General features: G+C 63.5%; 1 protein-coding gene across 7 annotated transcripts in view; it reads left to right on the top strand.

Annotated features, from left to right (window-relative positions):
* MAN2A2 (mannosidase alpha class 2A member 2) overlaps positions 1-21009 on the top strand; it is a 62682-nt gene that overhangs the window by 6508 nt on the left and 35165 nt on the right. For 5 of the 7 annotated variants that reach the window (XR_012647092.1, XM_075006440.1, XM_075006439.1 and 2 more), the window contains exons 2-9: positions 5698-5849; positions 7603-7860; positions 9901-10045; positions 12658-12829; positions 14501-14628; positions 15465-15638; positions 16313-16499; positions 16622-16799. Coding sequence is in view for 6 of the 7 variants with exons in the window: in XM_075006440.1 (XP_074862541.1) it covers positions 5718-5849; positions 7603-7860; positions 9901-10045; positions 12658-12829; positions 14501-14628; positions 15465-15638; positions 16313-16499; positions 16622-16799 (1374 nt within the window). In the remaining variant the exon portion in view is untranslated. Of the gene's footprint in view, positions 1-3741; positions 3853-5697; positions 5850-7602; positions 7861-9900; positions 10046-12657; positions 12830-14500; positions 14629-15464; positions 15639-16312; positions 16500-16621; positions 16800-21009 lie in introns of those variants that run through there. The other 2 variants (XM_075006438.1, XM_075006442.1) reach the window with 2 other exon arrangements.

Here is a 21009-nt window from a genome sequence, read left to right as displayed (position 1 = left end):
TACAGAGACTGACTGTGCAGCTGTTTTACTTGGTTCTTACAGGGCTGCTCACATTCCCTGATAGTTTTTACTTTACTTGCACCAGCTTTCAATTTCTGAGAAACTTTTACCCTGCCTGCTTTGGACCCTTGCAGAGCACAGCCAGTGGTTTCATACTGAGGCAGGTCCTGGCCATCAGGAGCTGAAACAAACTTCTCCCCAGGCAAAGGGCTGCTCCGGCTCTTACAGACTTGCACCTTTCCTGTTCACTCTTCTTCACCTCACTCCCATTTTCTGCAGTCCCCACAGACGGGTCAGGAAAAGTTTCAGGGAAATTCTCTTCCTTAAGAGCTTCCCCAAACAATAACTCACCCCTGTCTTGCTCCACAGGGGCACTGCTCCCTTGAGCCACAACCAGCTCCTGGGTTTCACCTACGCCCAGGATCACTTCTGGCCCATCAGGCAGATTCCCACGTAATCCCCCTCCAGGCAGACAGCCAGTACCACCGGACAGAAGGTTAGGATCCCTTTCCTCCCTTCTGCTACCAGCTCCTTTATCTTCATCAGTCAGCGTAACTCCATTGCCCGTCTGTTCTTGTGTCCTGGCGAGAGGATGACTCTGGTAGGACAGAGTCCTCTCACCCCCTCCCAGTAACACCTCAGCATCAGGCAAAGAGCAAGTACCAGAATCGTCTGGTCTCTGGGATTCCCTGATGATACTAACTGGATTAGACCAAGTTAAAGCATCATCCCCCCTGAGAGACACAGAGGTAGGCCCACTTCCCATCTGGGCTTCAGCTGCCCTCATATCCAGCTCTGGGACCTTGGCTCCATCTCGAGCCCCCACAGGCTCAGGCAAAGGATTCACTTCCCCAGAAGCAGAAGCACTTTTCTTGCACCAAGGACCAGTGTCCTTAGCAGGGATACCACTGCCCCATCCCGGAGCCATTCCCTCTGCTCCAGCCCCCATGGCTGGATTCAGAGACACACCTGGAATGCTCTTTTCTGGTGGATCCTTCTCCAGCCACCCCAGGCTGGGGAATCTTCCTCAGACAATGGGCTAGTTTCCTCATTGGCACCTTTTCCAAACGCAGGCTCTGCTCTCTCCCCAGGCTGCTGCTGCTGTTCAACACAGACAGACAATGGGAGACACTCTCTCCTTTGTCCCAGCCCCCCGGCTGGTCTCCACACACACACAGAAGGTGAAGCAGCTTCTCTCACAGACAACTTGCCATTCCCAGTGGACAAGCTGCTTTCCTGCACAGACACACAGGCACCTTCCTCGGCCCAGGCCTGGAAAACTCTTCGCAGGTCTGTCTTGGCCACTAGTAGATGATGGGTTGGAATCGCTCCTTCCCTCCTTGAGCTGTGGCAGGCCACTCGGTTCAGAGCTCCAGGCAGTCCAGGGTTCCCTGCCCCGATCCGGGCTCACCTCTGCAGGATTTTCCTTAACCCTCACCTCTGCCACTGCACATCCACGCTGCCTTGTCCAGCTCCTTTAATCTTGATTCGGTTTCCAGGTGCTGCCACTTCACAGCGGAGTTGCTCAGCGTGGTTGCAGGCTCTCAGGCTGATGCCCTCTGCACCCCACGATTCCTGGAAGAATCCCTTCAGTGTGCCAGGCTCCTTGCGGGTCACAAGCTCCCTGGGGTTAGGCCGTAGGGCCCTCTGCCCTCTGGGACCAACTCCAACAGACTCTCAGAGGAACCCCTTCTTCAGTGTGACACCCGCTCTCAGGGACCATGAGCACACTGTCTTGGGAAGAACTCATTCAGCGTCAGCCTCCTTGTGGGTCACTTGTTTTCTGGGGGTTGGGCCCTCAGCCCCTCCACCTTCTGGGACCGACTCCAACAGATTCCCAGGAGTAACCCCTGCTCGGGTGTGGCACCCCCTCTCGAGAACCACGACCGCAGTTGCTTGGGTTCGGCCGCAGGCCCCTCCGCCTTGGGGAGCTGCACCTCACTGCCCTTCAGCACACCTGGGTCTCGCAGGCCCCACTTCTTCCAGGGCCCCGGTCACTTACTGCTGGATGCTCCATCCTCAGGGTGCAGAACATCCCACTGCTGACACCAGTGTGATGGGGTTCTGGGGTTCCCCAAGCTCTGCACCCTGTCCGCAGGCAGGAGAGTCTCTTACTCAGCAGGAGAACAGCAGGTTTATTAGCCGACAGGACACAGCATCATACAGAGGAGTCAGTACAGCAGGCAGAGACAGCCAGTCCCATCCATGTTGGGGAGAGGAGGCCCCGAGGGGCCCCCAGAGCTGGGGCCTGGCCCCCTCCTTTGTCTCTCTCTCTCTCCCAGCCCAGACTAACTGCTTCCCAACTCCCAGTTCCAATTCAAACCCCTCAGGCTCCACCTCCTCCTTTGTCTGCAGTACAAAGGTGTTACCTGGTCATCAAGGTTACCCTCAGCAGGAGCCCCCCACCCTCTGTGAGCCACTCACATACACACAGGTATCCCCCACTCCATCAGATCGGGGTTCCCCAAGGAGGTCCTCAGCGACAAGGGGCCAACCTCACGTCCTCCCTGCTCCGGTGCTGGCAGGAACAGCCTGGGATCCGGCTCTCCTGGGCCTTGGGGTGTCGCTCGCAGCCCAACGGGCTGGTGAGAAGGTTCCTTGGGATGCTGGAGCAGATGCTGGGGGCTTTATGCGCTGACACCCGCAGGACTGGGAGGAGCACCTGTCCCACCTGCTGTTTGCACCCAGGGAGGTGCCCAAGGGCCCGGCAGGTCCCACCGACTGAGCTGTGATGCAGAAGTGGGAGGGGCCCCTGGGCTTGCTGAGAGCTATGGGGGGAGGTTCCCCAGATGGAGAGTCGGGGGTGGAGGACGTCCCAGGAAAGGCTCACGGAGCTCATGGGCCCCGCCAGGGAGCCCCTGGGCAGCACCCAAGGGAAGGGGAAGGGCTGGTACGACTGCAGAGGGTGGGGCCGCGCCGGCCGCTCAGCGTGGTCCAGCAGCTGGACAAGGTGGAGCAGCTCCAGCAGGACACCCCCGCGGCAGGGCCGGGCACAGGGGAGCGCCGACGTCACAGCCAGTGGTTGTGAACTTCCCCAGGTCGCGCACTGAGTGACCCCGCTCAGCTGGGTCGGGAGTGGGGAGAGACGTGATGTGGTGGCGCATGCGCGCGGGACAGACTGAGCAGCTCATGCTGGCTGGGGCTGATACCCTGGGGCCGTAACACCGCTGGCCTGTCCAGGACTAGAGTGGGGAGGAGCCCAGCTGGGTCTGAGTCAGAGGCACGGTCAGTGGTCCGTGGCGGGGGAGGACGGCAGTCAGCCTGGACTGGAGCAGAGGGACAAAGGTGGGGAAGCACAGCCCTGGCTTTGGGGGCCCCTCCTGCACCTCCGCTCCCCAAGATGGATGGGAATGAGCGTCTCTGCCGGCTGCGCGGACCCCTCGGCCGACGAACACACTTCCTGTGGCACCTGCTGGGGGAGTCGCTTCTGGCTGGGGCCCCTGCCCCTGCCCCTGCCCCTGCCCCTGCCCCGGGATGCATGGGCTTTGGGGGTGGGGCTGCAGGAGGGTAGGGGCAGTGCAGCAGAAGAGGGGAGCAGGGAGCAGCTTTCCGGCAGCGGCCAGGCTGTGTGCCTGGCTGGCTAGGGGTTGCACAGGGCAGGGTGTAATTAACACCCCGCTCCCTCTCCAGCTCTTCCTCTGGCACTGGCCCAGGCTTCACAGGCTAAAAATATGGTGTCGTGGGCCTGCTCCAGCGCAGGCAGGATTAGGCTACCGAGGGCAGCTGCCCTCTGCCTGGCCTGGGGCAGGGCCTCCGGGGCCTGCCTGCTGCAGCCCCAGCTGTGGGGCAGGCGCACCAGGCTGGCTGGACTCCCAGCTGGGCCCCACAAGACACCCTCGGTCCCTAACCCCCGTGAGTCTGTGAGCAGTGCTGCAGGGCTGTCTGGGGCCCATGCTGTGGGTCCACAGTGCAGGCTGAGCTGTGCCGCTGGGGAGTGGGATGAGAGGATGTGGGGGTCGGGCGGCTCAGTCAAGGCTGCAAAGCTGTGTGGGGCTGCGGGAGGGGTGGGGCAGCCTGACCAGGGCTGTGGAGCTGTGGGGGCTGGTAGTGGGGTGGTCAGCCAGGGCTTTGGGGGTGGGGCGGCCAGCAAGGGCTTATGAGGGTTTGGGGTGGGACGGCTGGTGAGGGCTGTGGGGGGTGGGGAAGGGGTGAGGCAGCCATCCAGGGCTGTGGGGGCTGGAGTGGGGCGTCTGGCCAGGGCTGCGGGGGCTTTGGGGCTAGGGTGGGGCGGCCGGCCAGGGCTGTGGGGGCTTTGGGGCTGGGGTGGGGTGGCTGGCCAGGGCTGTGGGGCTGGGGTGGGGTGGCTGGCCGGGGCTGTGGGGCTGGGGTGGGGCAGCCAGTCAGGGCTGTGGGGGCTGTGGGGCTGGGGTGGGGTGGCTGGCCGGGGCTGTGGGGGCTTTGGGGCTGGGTTGGGGCAGCCGGCCAGGGCTGTGGGGCTAGGGTGGGGCAGCTGGCCAGGGCTTTGGGGCTGGGGTGGGGCGGCCAGCCAGGGCTGTGGGGGCTTTGGGGTTGGGTTGGGGCGGCGGGCCAGGGCTGTGGGGGCTGTGGGGCTGGCATGGGGTGGCCGGCCAGGGCTGTGGGGCTGGGGTGGGGCAGCCAGCCAGGGCTGTGGGGCTGGGTTGGAGCGGCTGGCTGGGGCTGAGGGGCTGGGGTGGGGCGGCCGGCCGGGGCTGTGGGGGCTTTGGGGCTGGGTTGGGGCGGCTGGCCGGGGCTGTGGGGCAGGGGTGGGGAGGTTGGCCAGGGCTATGGGGGCTGTGGGGCTGGGGTGGGGCAGCCTGACCAGGGCTGCGGAGCTGTGGGGCTGGGTTGGGGCAGCTGGCCGGGGCTGTGGGGCTGGGGTGGGGTGGCCAGCCAGGGCTGCGGAGCTGTGGGGCTGGGTTGGGGCAGCTGGCCGGGGCTGTGGGGCTGGGGTGGGGTGGCCGGCCAGGGCTGTGGGGCTGGCATGGGGTGGCCGGCTGGGGCTGTGGGGCTGGGGTGGGGCGGCCAGCCAGGACTGTGGGGGCTGTGGGGCTGGGGTGGGGCAGCCTGACCAAGGCTGTGGAGCTGTGGGGCTGGGATGGGGCAGTTGGCCAGGGCTGTGGGGGCAGCTCCACCGGGGTTGTGCAAGGCAGGTTGTGGTCTGGTCTCCTCAGGAGACTGGCGTGTGGGAGCAGGTCGGGAGGCTGGCCAGGTGGGGGGAGGGGCCATGTGGGGTTGGCCAGGTGGGGGGGCGGGGCCATGGGGGGCTGGCGGTGGGGGGGTTGGGCTGTGGGGGCTGGGCTGTGTGGAGGGATGGGCCGTGGGGGGCTGGCCAGGTGGGGGCTGGGCTGTGTGGAGGGAGGGGCTGTGGGGGGCTGGCCAGGTGGGTGGGGCTGTGGGGGCTGGGCTGTGTGGAGGGAGGGGCTGTGAGGGGCTGGCCAGGCAGGGGAAGGGGCTGTGGAGGCTGGGCTGTGTGGAGGGAGGGGCTGTGGGGGGCTGGCCAGGCAGGGGAAGGGGCTGTGGAGGCTGGGCTGTGTGGAAGGAGGGGCCGTGGGGGGCTGGGCTCTGTGGAGGGATGGGCCGTGGGGGGCTGGCCAGGCGGGGGAAGGGGCTGTGGGGGGCTGGCCAGGTGGGGGGTGGGGCCATGTGGGGCTGGCCAGGTGGGGGCGGGGCCGTGGGGGGCTGGCGGTCGGGGGGCTGACCCAGGCCCTGACCTGGCTGTGGCTGCCTGCCTGGCAGGTGCGTCCCTGGGCCCCGGGATGAAGCTGAAGAAGCAGGTGACGGTGTGCGGCGCTGCCTTCTTCTGCGTGGCCGTCTTCTCCCTCTACCTGATGCTGGACCGAGTGCAGCATGACCCTGCGCGGCACCAGACCGGGGGGAACTTCCCGCGGGTGAGTGGGCCTGGCTCTAGGGCAGCCGGGGGGCTGGGGCCCTCTACTCCTGTGGCGCCTGCAGGGGCGTCCCCCTCGCTCCCCAGCGCCCGGGGCCCAGAGCCTGCAGCAGGAGGCAGCTCAGGCCGTGTGCTGGGCCTGGGCCACGCCGGCTACAGACCTGCTCACCTCCCCCACGTGCGGCAGCTCGGGGGTGTGGCAGGCCTGGACCGCCCGGCGCGGTCTGTGGGGCGCAGGAGGCTGACTGGCACCAGCCACCAGGCGCTGCCACCCCGTTTACTGAGCACATGTGTGTTCAATGGCATCTCTGCACCCAGTGCAGTACAGCCGCAAGTGCCCCCGGGCAAGGCCACCACCAGCCGCTGGGGAGAGCAGAGCCCCCTTCCCCCAGCAGTACAGCCCCCCAGTGCCCTGGGGTAGAACACCCCGTGCTCCCGCCCTGGGGCCAGGGACCAGTGCAGAGGGCTGGGAGAGCTGTCAGACGAGCTGCCATGGCTCCCTGCAGAGGGCACAATGGGCTGTCAGGCCCTGGCCCTCCCAGGCAGCCTCTGGAGCCTCGGGCGCTGCTGGGACCTGGGGGTTGTTGAAAGGATCTGTGGGGAAAGCAGCCTGGGTGAGTGCCCAGTGATCCCCATTCCTCCTGCTTCAGCCACAGTAATCTGGTTCCCACGCTGCCTGCCATGTGCCTTGCGGGGGTGGATGTGCAGCCTCCCCCAGGTGTTCAGGGAAGAGCAGCTGCTCTCGCCCACTGCCCAGGCTGGGGGCTGCGCCCACGGGGCTGCTCTCGCCCGGTGCCCAGGCTGGGGGCTGCGCCCACGGGGCTGCTCTCGCCCGGTGCCCAGGCTGGGGGCTGCGCCCACGGGGCTGCTCTCGCCCGCTGCCCAGGCTGGGGGCTGCACCCACGGGGCTGCTCTCGCCCGCTGCCCAGGCTGGGGGCTGCACCCACGGGGCTGCTCTCGCCCGGTGCCCAGGCTGGGGGCTGCGCCCACGGGGCTGCTCTCGCCCGCTGCCCAGGCTGGGGGCTGCACCCACGGGGCTGCTCTCGCCCGCTGCCCAGGCTGGGGGCTGCACCCACGGGGCTGCTCTCGCCCGCTGCCCAGGCTGGGGGCTGCGCCCACGGGGCTGCTCTCGCCCGCTGCCCAGGCTGGGGGCTGCGCCCACGGGGCTGCTCTCGCCCGGTGCCCAGGCTGGGGGCTGCGCCCACGGGGCTGCTCTCGCCCGGTGCCCAGGCTGGGGGCTGCGCCCACGGGGCTGCTCTCGCCCGGTGCCCAGGCTGGGGGCTGCGCCCACGGGGCTGCTGTCGCCCGGTGCCCAGGCTGGGGGCTGCGCCCACGGGGCTGCTCTCGCCCGCTGCCCAGGCTGGGGGCTGCGCCCACGGGGCTGCTCTCGCCCGGTGCCCAGGCTGGGGGCTGCGCCCACGGGGCTGCTCTCGCCCGGTGCCCAGGCTGGGGGCTGCGCCCACGGGGCTGCTCTCGCCGGGTGCCCAGGCTGGGGGCTGCGCCCACGGGGCTGCTCTCGCCCGGTGCCCAGGCTGGGGGCTGCGCCCACGGGGCTGCTCTCGCCCGGTGCCCAGGCTGGGGGCTGCGCCCACGGGGCTGCTCTCGCCCGCTGCCCAGGCTGGGGGCTGCGCCCACGGGGCTGCTCTCACCCGGTGCCCAGGCTGGGGGCTGCGCCCACGGGGCTGCTCTCGCCCGGTGCCCAGGCTGGGGGCTGCGCCCACGGGGCTGCTCTCACCCGGTGCCTGTGGCTGCAGAGCCAGATTTCGGTGCTGCAGAACCGCATTGAGCAGCTGGAGCAGCTGCTGGAAGAGAACCATGAGCTCATCAGCCATATCAAGGACTCTGTGCTGGAGATGACGGCTCACACCGAGGGGCAGCCGGTGCTGCTGCCCTACCACATGCCCAATGGCTCCTGGGTGCTGCCCCCCGACAGCCGGCCCTGCTTCTTCTCCATCGCCCCGCAGGACTGCCAGTTTGCGCTGGGGGTCAAGGGCCAGACGCCAGACCTGCAGGTGAGAGCAAGAGCTCAAAGTGGGAGAGGGAGCACATGTGAGGGGCTGGGGGGTCAGAGGGGGAGCTGCCTGGGGGGAGGGGCTGGGGTCAGAGGCGGCACTGCCTGGGGGGTGGGGCTGGGGTCGGAGGGGGAGCTGCCTGGGGGGAGGGGCTGGGGTCAGAGGGGGAGCTGCCTGGGGGGAGGGGCTGGGGTCGGAGGGGGAGCTGCCTGAGGGGAGGGGCTAGGGTCAAAGGCGGCACTGCCTGGGGGGAGGGGCTGGGGTCAAAGGCGGCACTGCCTGGGGGGAGGGCTGGGGGTCGGAGGGGGAGCTGGCTGGGGGGCGGGGCTGGGGTTGGAGGGGGAGCTGGCTGGGGGGAGGGGCTGGGGTCGGAGGGGGAGCTGCCTGGGGGGAGGGGCTAGGGTCAAAGGCAGCACTGCCTGGGGGGAGGGCTGGGGGTCGGAGGGGGAGCTGCCTGAGGGGAGGGCTGGGGGTCGGAGGGGGAGCTGGCTGGGGGTGGGGCTGGGGTCAGAGTGGGAGCTGCCTGGGGGAGGGCTGGGGTCGGAGGGGGAGCTGGCTGGGGTCGGAGGGGGAGCTGGCTGGGGGGAGGGCTGGGGGTCAGAGAGGGAGCTGCCTGGGGGGAGGGGCTGGGGGTCGGAGGGGGAGCTGGCTGGGGGTTGGAGGGGGAGCTGGCTGGGGGGAGGGCTGGGGGTCAGAGAGGGAGCTGCCTGGGGGGAGCTGGCTGGGGGTTGGAGGGGGAGCTGCCTGGGGGGAGGGGCTGGGGTCGGAGGGGGAGCTGCCTTGGGGGAGAGCTGGGGGTCGGAGAGGGAGCTGCCTGGGGGGAGGGGCTGGGGTCGGAGGCGGAACTGCCTTGGGGGAGAGCTGGGGGTCAGAGAGGGAGCTGCCTGTGGGGAGGGGCTGGGGTCAGAGGTGGCACTGCCTGGGGGGAGCTGGCTGGGGTCGGAGGCGGAACTGCCTTGGGGGAGAGCTGGGGGTCGGAGAGGGAGCTGCCTGGGGGGAGGGGCTGGGGTCAGAGGTGGAGCTGCCTGGGGGAGGGCTGGGGTTGGAGGGGGAGCTGCCTGGGGGGAGCTGGCTGGGGTTGGAGGGGGAGCTGCCTGGGGGGAGCTGGCTGGGGTTGGAGGGGGAGCTGCCTGGGGGGAGCTGGCTGGGGGTTGGAGAGGGAGCTGCCTGGGGGGTGGGGCTGGGGTCGGAGGGGGAGCTGCCTGGGGGAGAGCTGGGGTTGGAGGGGGAGCTGCCTGGGGGGAGGGGCTGGGGTCAGAGGTGGAGCTGCCTGGGGGAGGGCTGGGGTTGGAGGGGGAGCTGCCTGGGGGGAGCTGGCTGGGGGTTGGAAAGGGAGCTGCCTGGGGGGTGGGGCTGGGGTCGGAGGGGGAGCTGCCTTGGGGGAGAGCTGGGGGTCAGAGAGGGAGCTGCCTGGGGGGAGGGGCTGGGGTCGGAGGCGGCACTGCCTGGGGGGAGGGGCTGGGGTCGGAGGCGGCACTGCCTGGGGGGAGGGGCTGGGGTCGGAGGCGGAACTGCCTTGGGGGAGAGCTGGGGGTCGGAGAGGGAGCTGCCTGGGGGGAGGGGCTGGGGTCAGAGGTGGAGCTGCCTGGGGGAGGGCTGGGGTTGGAGGGGGAGCTGCCTGGGGGGAGGGGCTGGGGTCAGAGGTGGAGCTGCCTGGGGGAGGGCTGGGGTTGGAGGGGGAGCTGCCTGGGGGAGGGCTGGGGGTCGGAGAGGGAGCTGCCTGGGGGGAGGGGCTGGGGTCAGAGGTGGAGCTGCCTGGGGGAGGGCTGGGGTTGGAGGCGGAACTGCCTGGGGGGAGGGGCTGGGTGCAGATCCTGGCCTCTCTGGGCCTACCCCCTGTGCTGCCCAGGCTGCGGAAGAGCGAGGGCCTGGGGGCAGCGAGGGCTGCAGCAGTCTGGGCCCCATGCTGGGGCGGGGGCAGCGAGGGCCTGGGGGCAGCAGGCTGGGCCCCGTGCTGGGGCGGGGGCAGCAGGCTGGGCCCCGTGCTGGGGCGGGGGCCAGGCTGGCTGTGCTGCTGAGCATGCTCTCTGCCCCTGGCAGATGCTGGCTGTGGCCTCGGCGCTGCCCTTTGATAACCAGGATGGTGGTGTGTGGAAGCAGGGCTTTGACATCACCTACGACCCCCATGAGTGGGACACAGAGCCCCTGCAGGTGTTTGTGGTGCCGCACTCCCATAACGACCCAGGTGAGGCGCCCGGCAGCAGGCTGGGCTGTGGGGAGCGCCCAGCAAAGAGTCCCCAGGCGGTGGTCCCGCTAATGGGGTGCTTGGGCAGCTCCTCAGCCAGGATTCTGCCACCGCTCAGCTGATTAGCAGAACACCCGGAGCCAGGTGTGTTTCTGCTGGTGGTGCACAGTGTGACGGGGTTCAGGGGTCCCCAGGTTCTGCCCCCCGGCCGCAGGCAGGAGTGACTCTCACTCAGCAGGAGAGCAGCAGGTTTGTGAGCCAACAGGACACAGTGTGGTACAGAGGAGTCAGTGCAGCCGGCAGAGACAGCCAGTCCCATCCATGCTGGGGAGAGGAGGCCCGGAGGGGTCCCCGGAGCCGGGGCCTTGCGCCCTCCTTTGTCTCTCTCTCTCCCAGCCCAGACTCACTGCTTCCAACTCCCAGTTCCAATTCAAACCCCTCAGACTCCACCTCCCCCTTTGTCTGCAGTCCAGAGGTGTCACCTAGTCGCCAGGTTACCCCCAGCAGGAGCCCCCCCCCCCCCCCCCCCCCCCCCCCCCCCACCTCGGCGCATGTAAAAATGTGTTCCGCACATGGTGGAGCAGATCAGCGGGAGCGCTGCCCCGGGCCTGCCATCGGGAGGCTTCTGGGCATGGCCCCCTTGGTCTGGGGGCAGAGCACCTGGTAAGCAACTGGGGAAATACAGCCTAGGCTGGGTTCCTGTTGGGAGGGGAGGGTGCATCGCTGGTGGGATGGATGCTCCCACACAGCAGCTGTTGATGGTCCGCAGCCGTGCTGAACGGGCACGACAAGTGGGGTGCCACAGGGGTGAGTTTGGGGCTGGTCCTATTCCATATCTTCAGCAAGAGTCCAGAGCCTACGGCGCGCACGCTTGTGAAGTTTGCAGAGTGCACTGAGGTGGGCGTGTTACCGGTGCTTCGGAGGACAGGGTCAGAATTCCAGCTGATCTGGACAAACCCAGAGCTGGTCTGAGGTAAAAGGATGAAGTTCAGTCAGACAAAGGCAAAGTACTGCAGCGAGGGATGGGACTGCCTAGGTGGTGTATGGCTGAAAGGGCCCTGGGGTCAGAGTGGGCCACGTGCTAAGTGTTAGTCAATCATATGACCCTATTGTAAAAAAAAGCAAACGTGATTCTGGGCTGTATTAGCAGGAGTGTGGTGAGCAAGACACGAGAAGCGGTTCTTTGCTCTGCCCTGCGCTGGTCAGGCCTCAGCTGGAGCACTGTGTCCAGTTCTGGGCACCACCTTTCAGGAAAGAGGTGAACAGGTTTGGATAAGGTCCAGAGAAGAGCAGCAAGAGGAATTAACGGTCTAGAGCGATAAGGGAAGATTGAAAGAGTCGGGTGTGTTTGGTCTGAACGAGAGAGGACTGAGAGGCGACCCGAGAACTTTCAATGCCTAAGAGGTTGTTACAAGGACAAATTGTTCTCACCCTCTCTGAAGGCAGGACAAGGAGCAATGGGCTTAAATTGCAGCAAGGGAGGTTTAGGTTGGACGTTAGGAAAAACTTCCCACCTGTCAGAGCAGTGAAGCCGTGGAATAATTTGCCTAGAGAGGTTGTGGAATCTCCCCTCTGTCAGGGCTGATCCCCAGGCTGACAATGCTCAGTGCAGAGGCTTGGGGCAGCAAAACCTGAAAAATGTGTTGCCTTTACAGGTTTTGCTTAAAAAGCTCCCCAGGGTCACAGATTCCTTGACCCTGGGGATGGGCAGCTGCCATCACCAAGTCAGAACCACCTCCCCTTAAAATCCAGGAAGACACATGTGGATGTCTCCCTGGGGGGTAAGCCCAAGTTTCACCCTTCCCCTAGGAGAGGATTTGGAAACAGAAGACATTAAGCTGTAATCTGATATCTCACTGTTTGGTCTCAGTATGAGTATGCACAACATGAATACTCGCAGACACTCCTCTAGAACACAGCAATCACACCATTGCCTGAGAAAAGGTGATTTATTAACAAAAAAAAAAAAAGGTTACTGGTTGTTAGGTGTCACAAGGCAACTAAAAACATCAGCATCAAGGTTAGAACACTGAGAATTACTTTCCTGGGATTCATTTTAGAAGTTACAGAGTACAGGGGAAAAAATCACCAACCAGCCCCAGAAGTCCCACTCCAAACCCAAAATAAAACTAACCTGAGCACCTCTCATGAAACATTTCCTTCTACTTGCATATCCGTGCTGGGATTATGATGTGGCCAGGACATTTACTGGATTTACTTGGCCTGCTTAAGATCAAGCATGTCACCTGTCTCTTTCTGCTCCAGCCACAGAACAGAGACCTTCGCCGGCAGGCGTTTCAGTTAAAAGGAGCCCTCTTTCCCTGCATGGGCTCACCTGGCTGTGCCCCACACAGAATCTGCTCTCTCTGGGCTTTACCCTTTGCAGGCATTCGTTCGTGACCACCTCAGTGGAGGTCTTTAAGAGCAGCTTGGATAAACATCTAACTGAGATGATTGAGCTGGTGTTTGGTCTTGCCATGAAGGCAGCGGCTGGACTTGACCTGACGAGGTTCTCCACATTCTGTGATTCCACAGAGAGGAGTTCTAGGGCATGGCCCTCAGACCCCCCGAAGGGGCCTGCATTCAGCCCCTACCCTGTGTTTTTTGCCCAGGCTGGATCAAGACCTTTGAGAAGTACTACACTGACCAGACGCAGCACATCCTGAGCAGCATGGTGCTGAAGCTGCAGGAGGACCCACGCCGCCGCTTCATCTGGTCCGAGATCTCTTTCTTCTCCAAGTGGTGGGACAACATCAGCACCCAGAAACGGGCTGCAGTGCGCAGGTATGGGGCCAGCCTGTGCCCGTGGGTCTGCTTGGTACCCCCTCTGCCCAGCCTGTGGGTGTGCCCAGCACCCATCTGCCCAGCCTGTGCCCGTGGGTGTGCCCGGGGCCCCCTCTCCCCAGCCTGTGCCCGTGGGTGGGCCTGGCGGCCGCTCTGTCCAGCCTGTGCCCGTGGGTGTGTCCAGCACCCCTCTGCCCAGCCTGTGCCCGTGGGTGGGCCTGGTGGCCGCTCTGCCCAGCCTGTGCCCATGGGTGGGCCTGGCACCCCTCTGCCCAGCCTATGCCTGTTGGTGTGCCCGGCGCCCCTCTGCCCAGCCTGTGCCCGTGGGTGTGCCCAGCACCCCTCTGCCCAGCCTGTGCCCGTGGGTGTGCCCAGCACCCCTCTGCCCAGCCTGTGCCCGTGGGTGGGCCTGGCGGCAGCTCTGTCCAGCCTGTGCCCATGGGTGTGCCCAGCAGCCCTCTGCCCAGCCTGTGTCTGTGGGTGTGTCCGGCGCCCCTCTGCCCAGCCTGTGCCCATGGATGGGCCCGGCGCCCCTCTCCCCAGCCTGTGCCCGTGGGTGGGCCCGGCGCCCCTCTGCCCAGCCTGTGCCCATGGGTGGGCCTGGCACCCCCTCTGCCCAGCCTGTGCCTGTGGGTGTGTCCAGCACCCCTCTGCCCAGCCTGTGCCCATGGGTGGGCCTGGTGGCCGCTCTGCCCAGCCTGTGCCCATGGGTGGGCCTGGCACCCCTCTGCCCAGCCTGTGCCCGTGGGTGGGCCTGGCATCCCTCTGCCCAGCCTGTGCCCATGGGTGTGCCCAGCAGCCCTCTGCCCAGCCTGTGTCTGTGGGTGTGTCCGGCGCCCCTCTGCCCAGCCTGTGCCCATGGATGGGCCCGGCGCCCCTCTCCCCAGCCTGTGCCCGTGGGTGGGCCCGGCGCCCCTCTCCCCAGCCTGTGCCCGTGGGTGTGTCCGGCGCCCCTCTGCCCAGCCTGTGCCCATGGGTGGGCCTGGCACCCCCTCTGCCCAGCCTGTGCCTGTGGGTGTGTCCAGCACCCCTCTGCCCAGCCTGTGCCCATGGGTGGGCCTGGTGGCCGCTCTGCCCAGCCTGTGCCCATGGGTGGGCCTGGCACCCCTCTGCCCAGCCTGTGCCCGTGGGTGGGCCTGGCATCCCTCTGCCCAGCCTGTGCCCATGGGTGTGCCCAGCAGCCCTCTGCCCAGCCTGTGTCTGTGGGTGTGTCCGGCGCCCCTCTGCCCAGCCTGTGCCCGTGGGTGGGCCTGGCACCCCCTCTGCCCAGCCTGTTTCCCGTGGGTGTGTCCGGCGCCCCTCTGCCCAGCCTGTTTCCCGTGGGTGTGTCCGGCGCCCCTCTGCCCATCCTGTGCCCGTGGGTGGGCCTGGCACCCCCTCTGCCCAGCCTGTTCCCCGTGGGTGTGTCCAGCACCCCTCTGCCCAGCCTGTGCCCGTGGGTGGGCCTGATGCCCCTCTGCCCAGCTTGCACACCCCTCAGAGGTGGGGGCCTGCTCCCCCCAGCATTGGGTGTCTTGTGGAGAGGTGGTACCTGATCTCGGTGCTGACTGTGGGACCAGAGCACTGGCTGTGGGTTGTGCCTACACGAGGCACTGTGTGATGGAGTGCTGGCCATGGGGCAGGGCCCTGGCTGTGGGGCGTCTCTCTGCTCTCATTGTGGTGCCCCTGCAGGCTGATAGGCAACGGGCAGCTGGAGATGGTGACGGGGGGCTGGGTGATGCCGGATGAGGCCAATTCCCACTACTTCGCCATGCTGGACCAGCTGATCGAGGGGCACCAGTGGCTGGAGAAGAACATCGGTGAGCACAGTGGCACTACCTGGGTTGGCTCCTGGCTGCGCAGGGGCCCGGGGTGGGGGGCTCGGGTGAGGGCGCTGCCCGGGTCGGCTCCTGGCTGCGCAGGGGCCCGGGGTGGGGGGCTCGGGTGAGGGCGCTGCCCGGGTCGGCTCCTGGCTGCGCAGGGGCCCGGGGTGGGGGGCTCTGGGGTGAGGGCACTGCCCGGGTCGGCTCCTGGCTGCGCAGGGGCCCAGGGTGGGGGGCTCTGGGGTGAGGGCGCTGCCCGGGTCGGCTCCTGGCTGCGCAGGGGCCCAGGGTGGGGGGCTCTGGGGTGAGGGCGCTGCCCGGGTCGGCTCCTGGCTGCACAGGGGCCCAGGGTGGGGGGCTCTGGGGTGAGGGCGCTGCCCGGGTCGGCTCCTGGCTGCGCAGGGGCCCAGGGTTGGGGTCTCTGGGGTGAGGGCGCTGCCCGGGTCGGCTCCTGGCTGCGCAGGGGCCCAGGGTGGGGGGCTCTGGGGTGAGGGCGCTGCCCACACCAGTCCGTCCGTGCTCGGTGCTGCTCGCGGGGTGCTGATGAGGTACCTGTCCCTGGGGCAGCTGGCCCTAATGACACTGTCATGACGACTTTCTGAGACCTGGGCTCCGACAGGGCTGGGCGGAGCAGGAGAAGCCTCCCCAGGAGAGGCTGTCAGAGGCTGGTTACCAGGCTGCGCAGGGGTGTCGCTGGCTCTGTGGGGCAGAGGCTGGGACCAGGCGCCGGGTGTGGGGGGTGTCGTGGTGGTTCCTTCTTCCCGTCCCTCCCTCTGGCACCAGGCACTGGGCTGTGCAGACCTTGGCTGACCCAGGCTGGCCACTCTGCTCAGGTGTGACCCCACGCTCCGGCTGGGCCGTCGACCCCTTCGGGCACAGCTCCACCATGCCCTACATCCTGCGCCGGGCCAACCTCACCAGCATGCTCGTCCAGCGGGTGCACTACGCCATCAAGAAGCATTTCGCTGCCACCCGCAGCCTGGAGTTCATGTGGAGGCAGGCCTGGGGTGAGGGCCTGATCCGAGGGGGCTGGATGGTCGGAGATGGGCTGTGAGGAAGGGGCTGCCTGGGGCTGGGCACAGGACGACAGCTGCTCCTTCTTTCCTGGGCCGTGCACTAATCCCTGCTGTAGTGGTGCTGTCTGGCTGAGGAGCAGCCCCTCTCCAGTCCCTGAGGGCCTCTGAGCAGAGTCAGCCCTGCCCCGTCAGCCCCCTGTCCCCCATGAGCTGGGCCCTGGCATCCTTCAGGCAGGGCTGTCCCCTCCAGGAGCTGGGCTCGACTCCCTGCTAGGCCGTGGCCCCCCACCGCCTTTCCTGGCTCCGGTGGTGCTTTCAGCAGGCTCCCCTCCTGGCTCTTGGCTGGCTGGGGCCTGCCAGGGGCCTGGCATGCCGGCTGCCCCTTGCTCTCCCATGCTTCACCAGCCAGTGCCCAGCCCAGCAGCTGCTGCCTTGTGCTCATCTGCCTCCGCTCTCCTGGGCTGCTCCCACCCGGCTCACGTGGCTGTGTCCGGTGCAGACAGACGATGGGTTGCCCTGCGGGACTGGGTGGCCGGGTCCCCACGCTCTGGGGGTTGAACTCCCAGAGGGTCTTTGTGCCTGCCTGAGCCCTGCCCATGCCCTGTTCCCCACGGGGCTCCCCCTGCCGGGGGCAGGCACCCTCTCACCTGGCGGCTCCTCTGCAGACCCAGACTCCAGCACCGACATCTTCTGCCACATGATGCCCTTCTACAGCTACGACGTGCCCCACACCTGCGGCCCGGACCCCAAGATCTGCTGCCAGTTTGACTTCAAGCGCCTGCCGGGGGGCAGGATCAACTGTCCGTGGAAGGTGCCTCCCCGGGCCATCACCGAGGCCAATGTGGCTGAGCGGTGAGAGTAGTGGCCACGGAGCGCAAGGCTTGGGGCTGGCGAGCGGGGCAGGGCCTCTTCCGGCCGGCCCCCAGTTGGCCCCCGGCCGTGTTCCCTGAGGCCTCTCGTGTTGCTCTGCTCAGGGCCCAGCTGCTGCTGGACCAGTACCGCAGGAAGTCCAAGCTGTTCCGCAGCAAGGTGCTGCTGGTGCCCCTGGGTGACGACTTCCGCTACGACAAGCCCCAGGAGTGGGACGCCCAGTTCCTCAACTACCAACGGCTCTTCGACTTCCTCAACTCCCACCCCAGCCTGCACGTGCAGGTACTGCCTGGGCCCCACGGCCCCACGGGAGGTGAGGGGTGCCGGGGCATACGTGGATCCTGCCACATCTCCTGTGGGGCGCCAGGGGTACAGGGGGCCCCACCTGATGTCTGTGGGGTGCCAGGGGTACAGAGGGCCCCACCTGATGTCTGTGGGGTGCCAGGGGTACAGGGAGCCTGCCTGACGTCTGTGAGGTGCCAGGGGTACGGGGAGCCCCATCTGATGTCTGTGGGGCACCAGGGGTACAGGGAGGCCCACCTGATGTCTGTGAGGCACCAGGGGTACAGGGGGTCCCGCCTGATGTCTGTGGGGTGCCAGGGGTACAGGGAGCCCTGCCTGACATCTGTGGGGTGCCTGGGGTACAGGGAGCCCCACCTGATGTCTGTGGGGCACCAGGGGTACAGGGAGCCCCACCCGACATCTGTGGGGTGTCAGGGCATACAGGGAGCCCTGCCTGACGTCTGTGGGCCACCAGGGGTACAGGGAGCCCTGCCTGACGTCTGTGGGGTGCCGGGGTACAGGGAGCCCTGCCTGATGTCTGTGGGGTGTCAGGGCATAGGGGGAACCCCACCTGATGTCTGTGGGTGTCAAGGCATAGGGGGAGCTCCATCTGATGTCTGTGGGGCGCCAGGGTGTAATAGGATGGGGTTTCTGGGAACAGCTAGATAAATCAATGCAGGGTACCTTTGCTTAATAAACGGGCCACGTACAGCCCCAGGCTGGGATTTCCTCCTCACTATGGCAAATCCAACCAGCCACAACAGACCTCTGCCAGCCCCACTGGCCAGCCAGAAGCCACACAAACAAACCCACAGACTTCCCAGCTGCTCTACCAGCCCAGAGCAACAGCCCCAAACTCAGGTGAGCAGTTATTAAACCTGTTTCACCCAACACCGCACAGATTCTTCCAGACCCCAAAGGGCCCAGCCCCAGGCCCCGGTCAATATATACCTGGATCTTACCCAAATCACCACACTCACCGATTTTAAATATAAATATCTGAAGGTTTGTTCATCAAAAGGAAAGAGCAGGGTCAGAGAGACGCATAGGTAAAGCAATACTTTACACACGTCAGTTATAGCTATCGGTGCAGCCTGCGATGTTATTTGCTGATTCTTGAAAGTCCATTTCAGGTTACATAGTTTTAGTTACTGGAGCATTGTAGGTCTGGCCAGCTGGGGTCCCCCTGCTGGGACGGGACCCTTGGAGTCAGGCGCAGGTACCAAAAGACAAAAGATTCAAGATGGACACTGCTAAGTCTACTTCATCCTTTGTGTTCAGGGACCAAGCCCCTTCTTCTTCCCCTAGTCCCTTGAGAATCTGCCAGCACCTGACCCAGGTGAGCTGTGGTGGCAAATTGCCATTGCATGAATCCCAAGAGACTCCCAAATTTCTGAGATGGGCCTGTTCCTTTGTCTCAGCCCAGGTCACCTGACCAGTGAGCTGCATCCCGTGGATAAGTCCCAAGTGTCTGAAACCAGGGACCAGTTCTATTCAATATCTTGATCAAACAATTTAGATATTGGTATGGAGAGTTTGCTTATTAACTGTGCAGATGATACCAAGCTGGGAGGGGTTGCAACTGCTGTGAAGGATGGGCTCATAATTCAGAGTGATCTGGAGAAATGGGCTGAGGTAAACAGGATGAAGTTTAATAAGGCCGAATGCAAAATGCTCCACTTAGGAAGAAACAATCAGCTTCATACATATAGAATGGGAAGCGACTGTGTAGAAAGGACTACTGTGGAAAGGGACTTAGGGGTCAGAGTGGACCACAAGCTAAATATGAGTCAACAGTCAAAACAAAAAGCAGTCAAGTAGCACTTTAAGACTAGCAAAATAGTTTATTAGGTGAGCTTTCGTGGGACAGACCCACTTCTTCAGACCAGGTCTGTTCTGGTCTGGCTATGGTCTGAAGAAGTGGGTCTGTCCCACGAAAGCTCACCTAATAAATTATTTTGCTAGTCTTTAAAGTGCTGCTTGACTGCTTTTTGTTTTGATAGTGTATAGACTAGCCCGGCTCCCTCTCTGCTACTATGAGTCAACAGTGTGATGCTGTTGCCAAAAGAGCAAACATGATTCTGGGTTGTATTAACAGGAGTGCTCTGAGCAAGACACGAGAACTCATTCTTCTGCTGTACTCAGTGCTCATTAGGCCTCAGTTGGAGTATTATGTCCAGTTCTGGGCACCACATTTCAAGAAAGATGTGGAGAAATTGGAGAAGGTGCAGAGAAGAGCAACAAGAATGATGAAGGGTCTAGAGAACATGAGCTGTGAGGGAAGACTGAAAGAACTGGGCTTGTTTAGTTTAGAGAAGAGAAGATTTAGAGGGGACAGGACAGCAGTTTTCAAGTACCTCAAAGAGGGTTACAAGGAAGAGGGAAAAAATTGTTCTCCTTGGCCTCTGAGGACTGGACAAGGAGCAATGGGCTTAAACTGCAGCAAGGAAGGTTTAGAATAGATATTAGAAAAAACTTCCCAGCTGTCAGGGCAGTTAAAGTTACCTACCTAGGGAGGTCGTGGAATCTCCATCGCTGGAGATATTTAAGAGCAGGTTAGACAGACACCCATTGGGGATGATCTTGCTGGTGTTTGGTCCTGCCAAGAGGGCAGGGACTGGACTCGATGCCCTCTTGAAGGTCCCTTTCAGTTCTAGTGTTCTATGAGTCTCTGAAATGCAGATTTGCCATCTGAGCCTTTGTTAACAGACCATTGTCTTGGCTGGAGAGGTGATCAGACCTCCCACTGTGAAGCTTAGCGCTAAAGCATTGCTAATACAATTACAGAGCTAACATTAATACCTACAAACATTTGTACCTCTACCTACATACATGATACAGACGTGTGAGTAGCATGCACCAATTCAGGGCATCATCAGCTTTCATTAGACACCTCACACGGCCCCCCAGCACAATATTTGGGGCCGTTAACCACACTGGCCACATAAAATGGCTTCCAGACCCAATATAAAAATCCAGCCACGTAACATGCCGCACGCAAAATTGATGCAGCAAGGGATGCCAGTAACATCACTGAATGCATGTCAGGGCCTTCCCATGCTTGGCTCTGAGTCACCACAGCTTCTCATCCAACAGTAGAAGTGTCAATGTTCCATCTGAATGGCTTGTGAAAGCCTTGGTTGTCCAACCCCAGCTTCATCCGTGCGGTTAGACTCATTATATCCTGCTACAAACTCAAAACAATGCTCAGCTAGAACAATAGTGGGTGGGATCTGCTTTTGCAGCATGGCTCCCACACCTTCCATGTGCTAATGCCCAGAACTGCACAAAAGAGTGACCTTATCCCTGCAGGCTCTGGCAAATGCTTGGAATTCAGTCACTATCCAGTAAATGTACCTGCAAATGTCTCCAATAGTGTATGATCCTTCTTTGTTGGCCATACAAGCAAAACTGTTGTGTGTCTCCGTTTCCCTTTCTGTATCACACAGTAGGTTTGGAACGCTTCGTCGCTTGTGAGAAATTACAAGTCTTGTGACAGGCAACCACAGCAATATTCTAGAATTATAAAGTCCTTTTACATACGACTCATGCTTGTACATCAAAGTTAACGTGTTACACGGTTCTTTCCAGACCTCGTACAATTTTACAGCTTTTGGTACCAGCAGCCCGTCAGTTGTGACAGCTAACGTCAGTAGCAAGAACAAATCCATTGCAATTGTACATTTACATTTCCCCTTGTCAAAACACAACCTCACTGTAACAGCCTTGAGAAGCTGGCCTTTTGGGACTAAATGGCTGAGGCTTTTCCTTGCACCACCAAGTTCTAACCTCCCCTCTTGCCCTGTGGGGTGGAAATCTGATCTCTCTGGCTGTCTGGTTGTGCTCTTCCATCTAACAATGGCTGTAGCTAGGGAGATTCTTCTCTTCCCATCCGTTTGGAAATCTGCATTTTCACAGACCTCAAACTGCATCCCTGAAGCTGCTCTGTGAGTTTGAGAGAAAGCATCCACCTGAAACAATTTCTTTTTAACCCTTACTGGTCCACAACTCGTTTGTTTTACCACCTCCAACTTCTGTTCCCACTTGGAATCAGGAATGGAGTCCAATAAGGGAGTACCAGTATTTCCAGTGTCTGGAGATGAGGCACTGTTTGCCCTTTCCTGCCTTCTACAGAGATTGACAGTGCAGCTTTTCTGGTCCACATACTCAGCCACACAATCCCTCTGAACTTGAGATCCATTCTGTCCAC

The sequence above is a fragment of the Carettochelys insculpta genome, chromosome 12, assembly GCF_033958435.1.
Source record: "Carettochelys insculpta isolate YL-2023 chromosome 12, ASM3395843v1, whole genome shotgun sequence".
Classification (NCBI taxonomy): Eukaryota; Metazoa; Chordata; order Testudines; family Carettochelyidae; genus Carettochelys; species Carettochelys insculpta.
The sequence above is the reverse complement of the archived record's forward strand: the minus strand, read 5'-3'. Positions and strand labels throughout refer to the sequence as shown.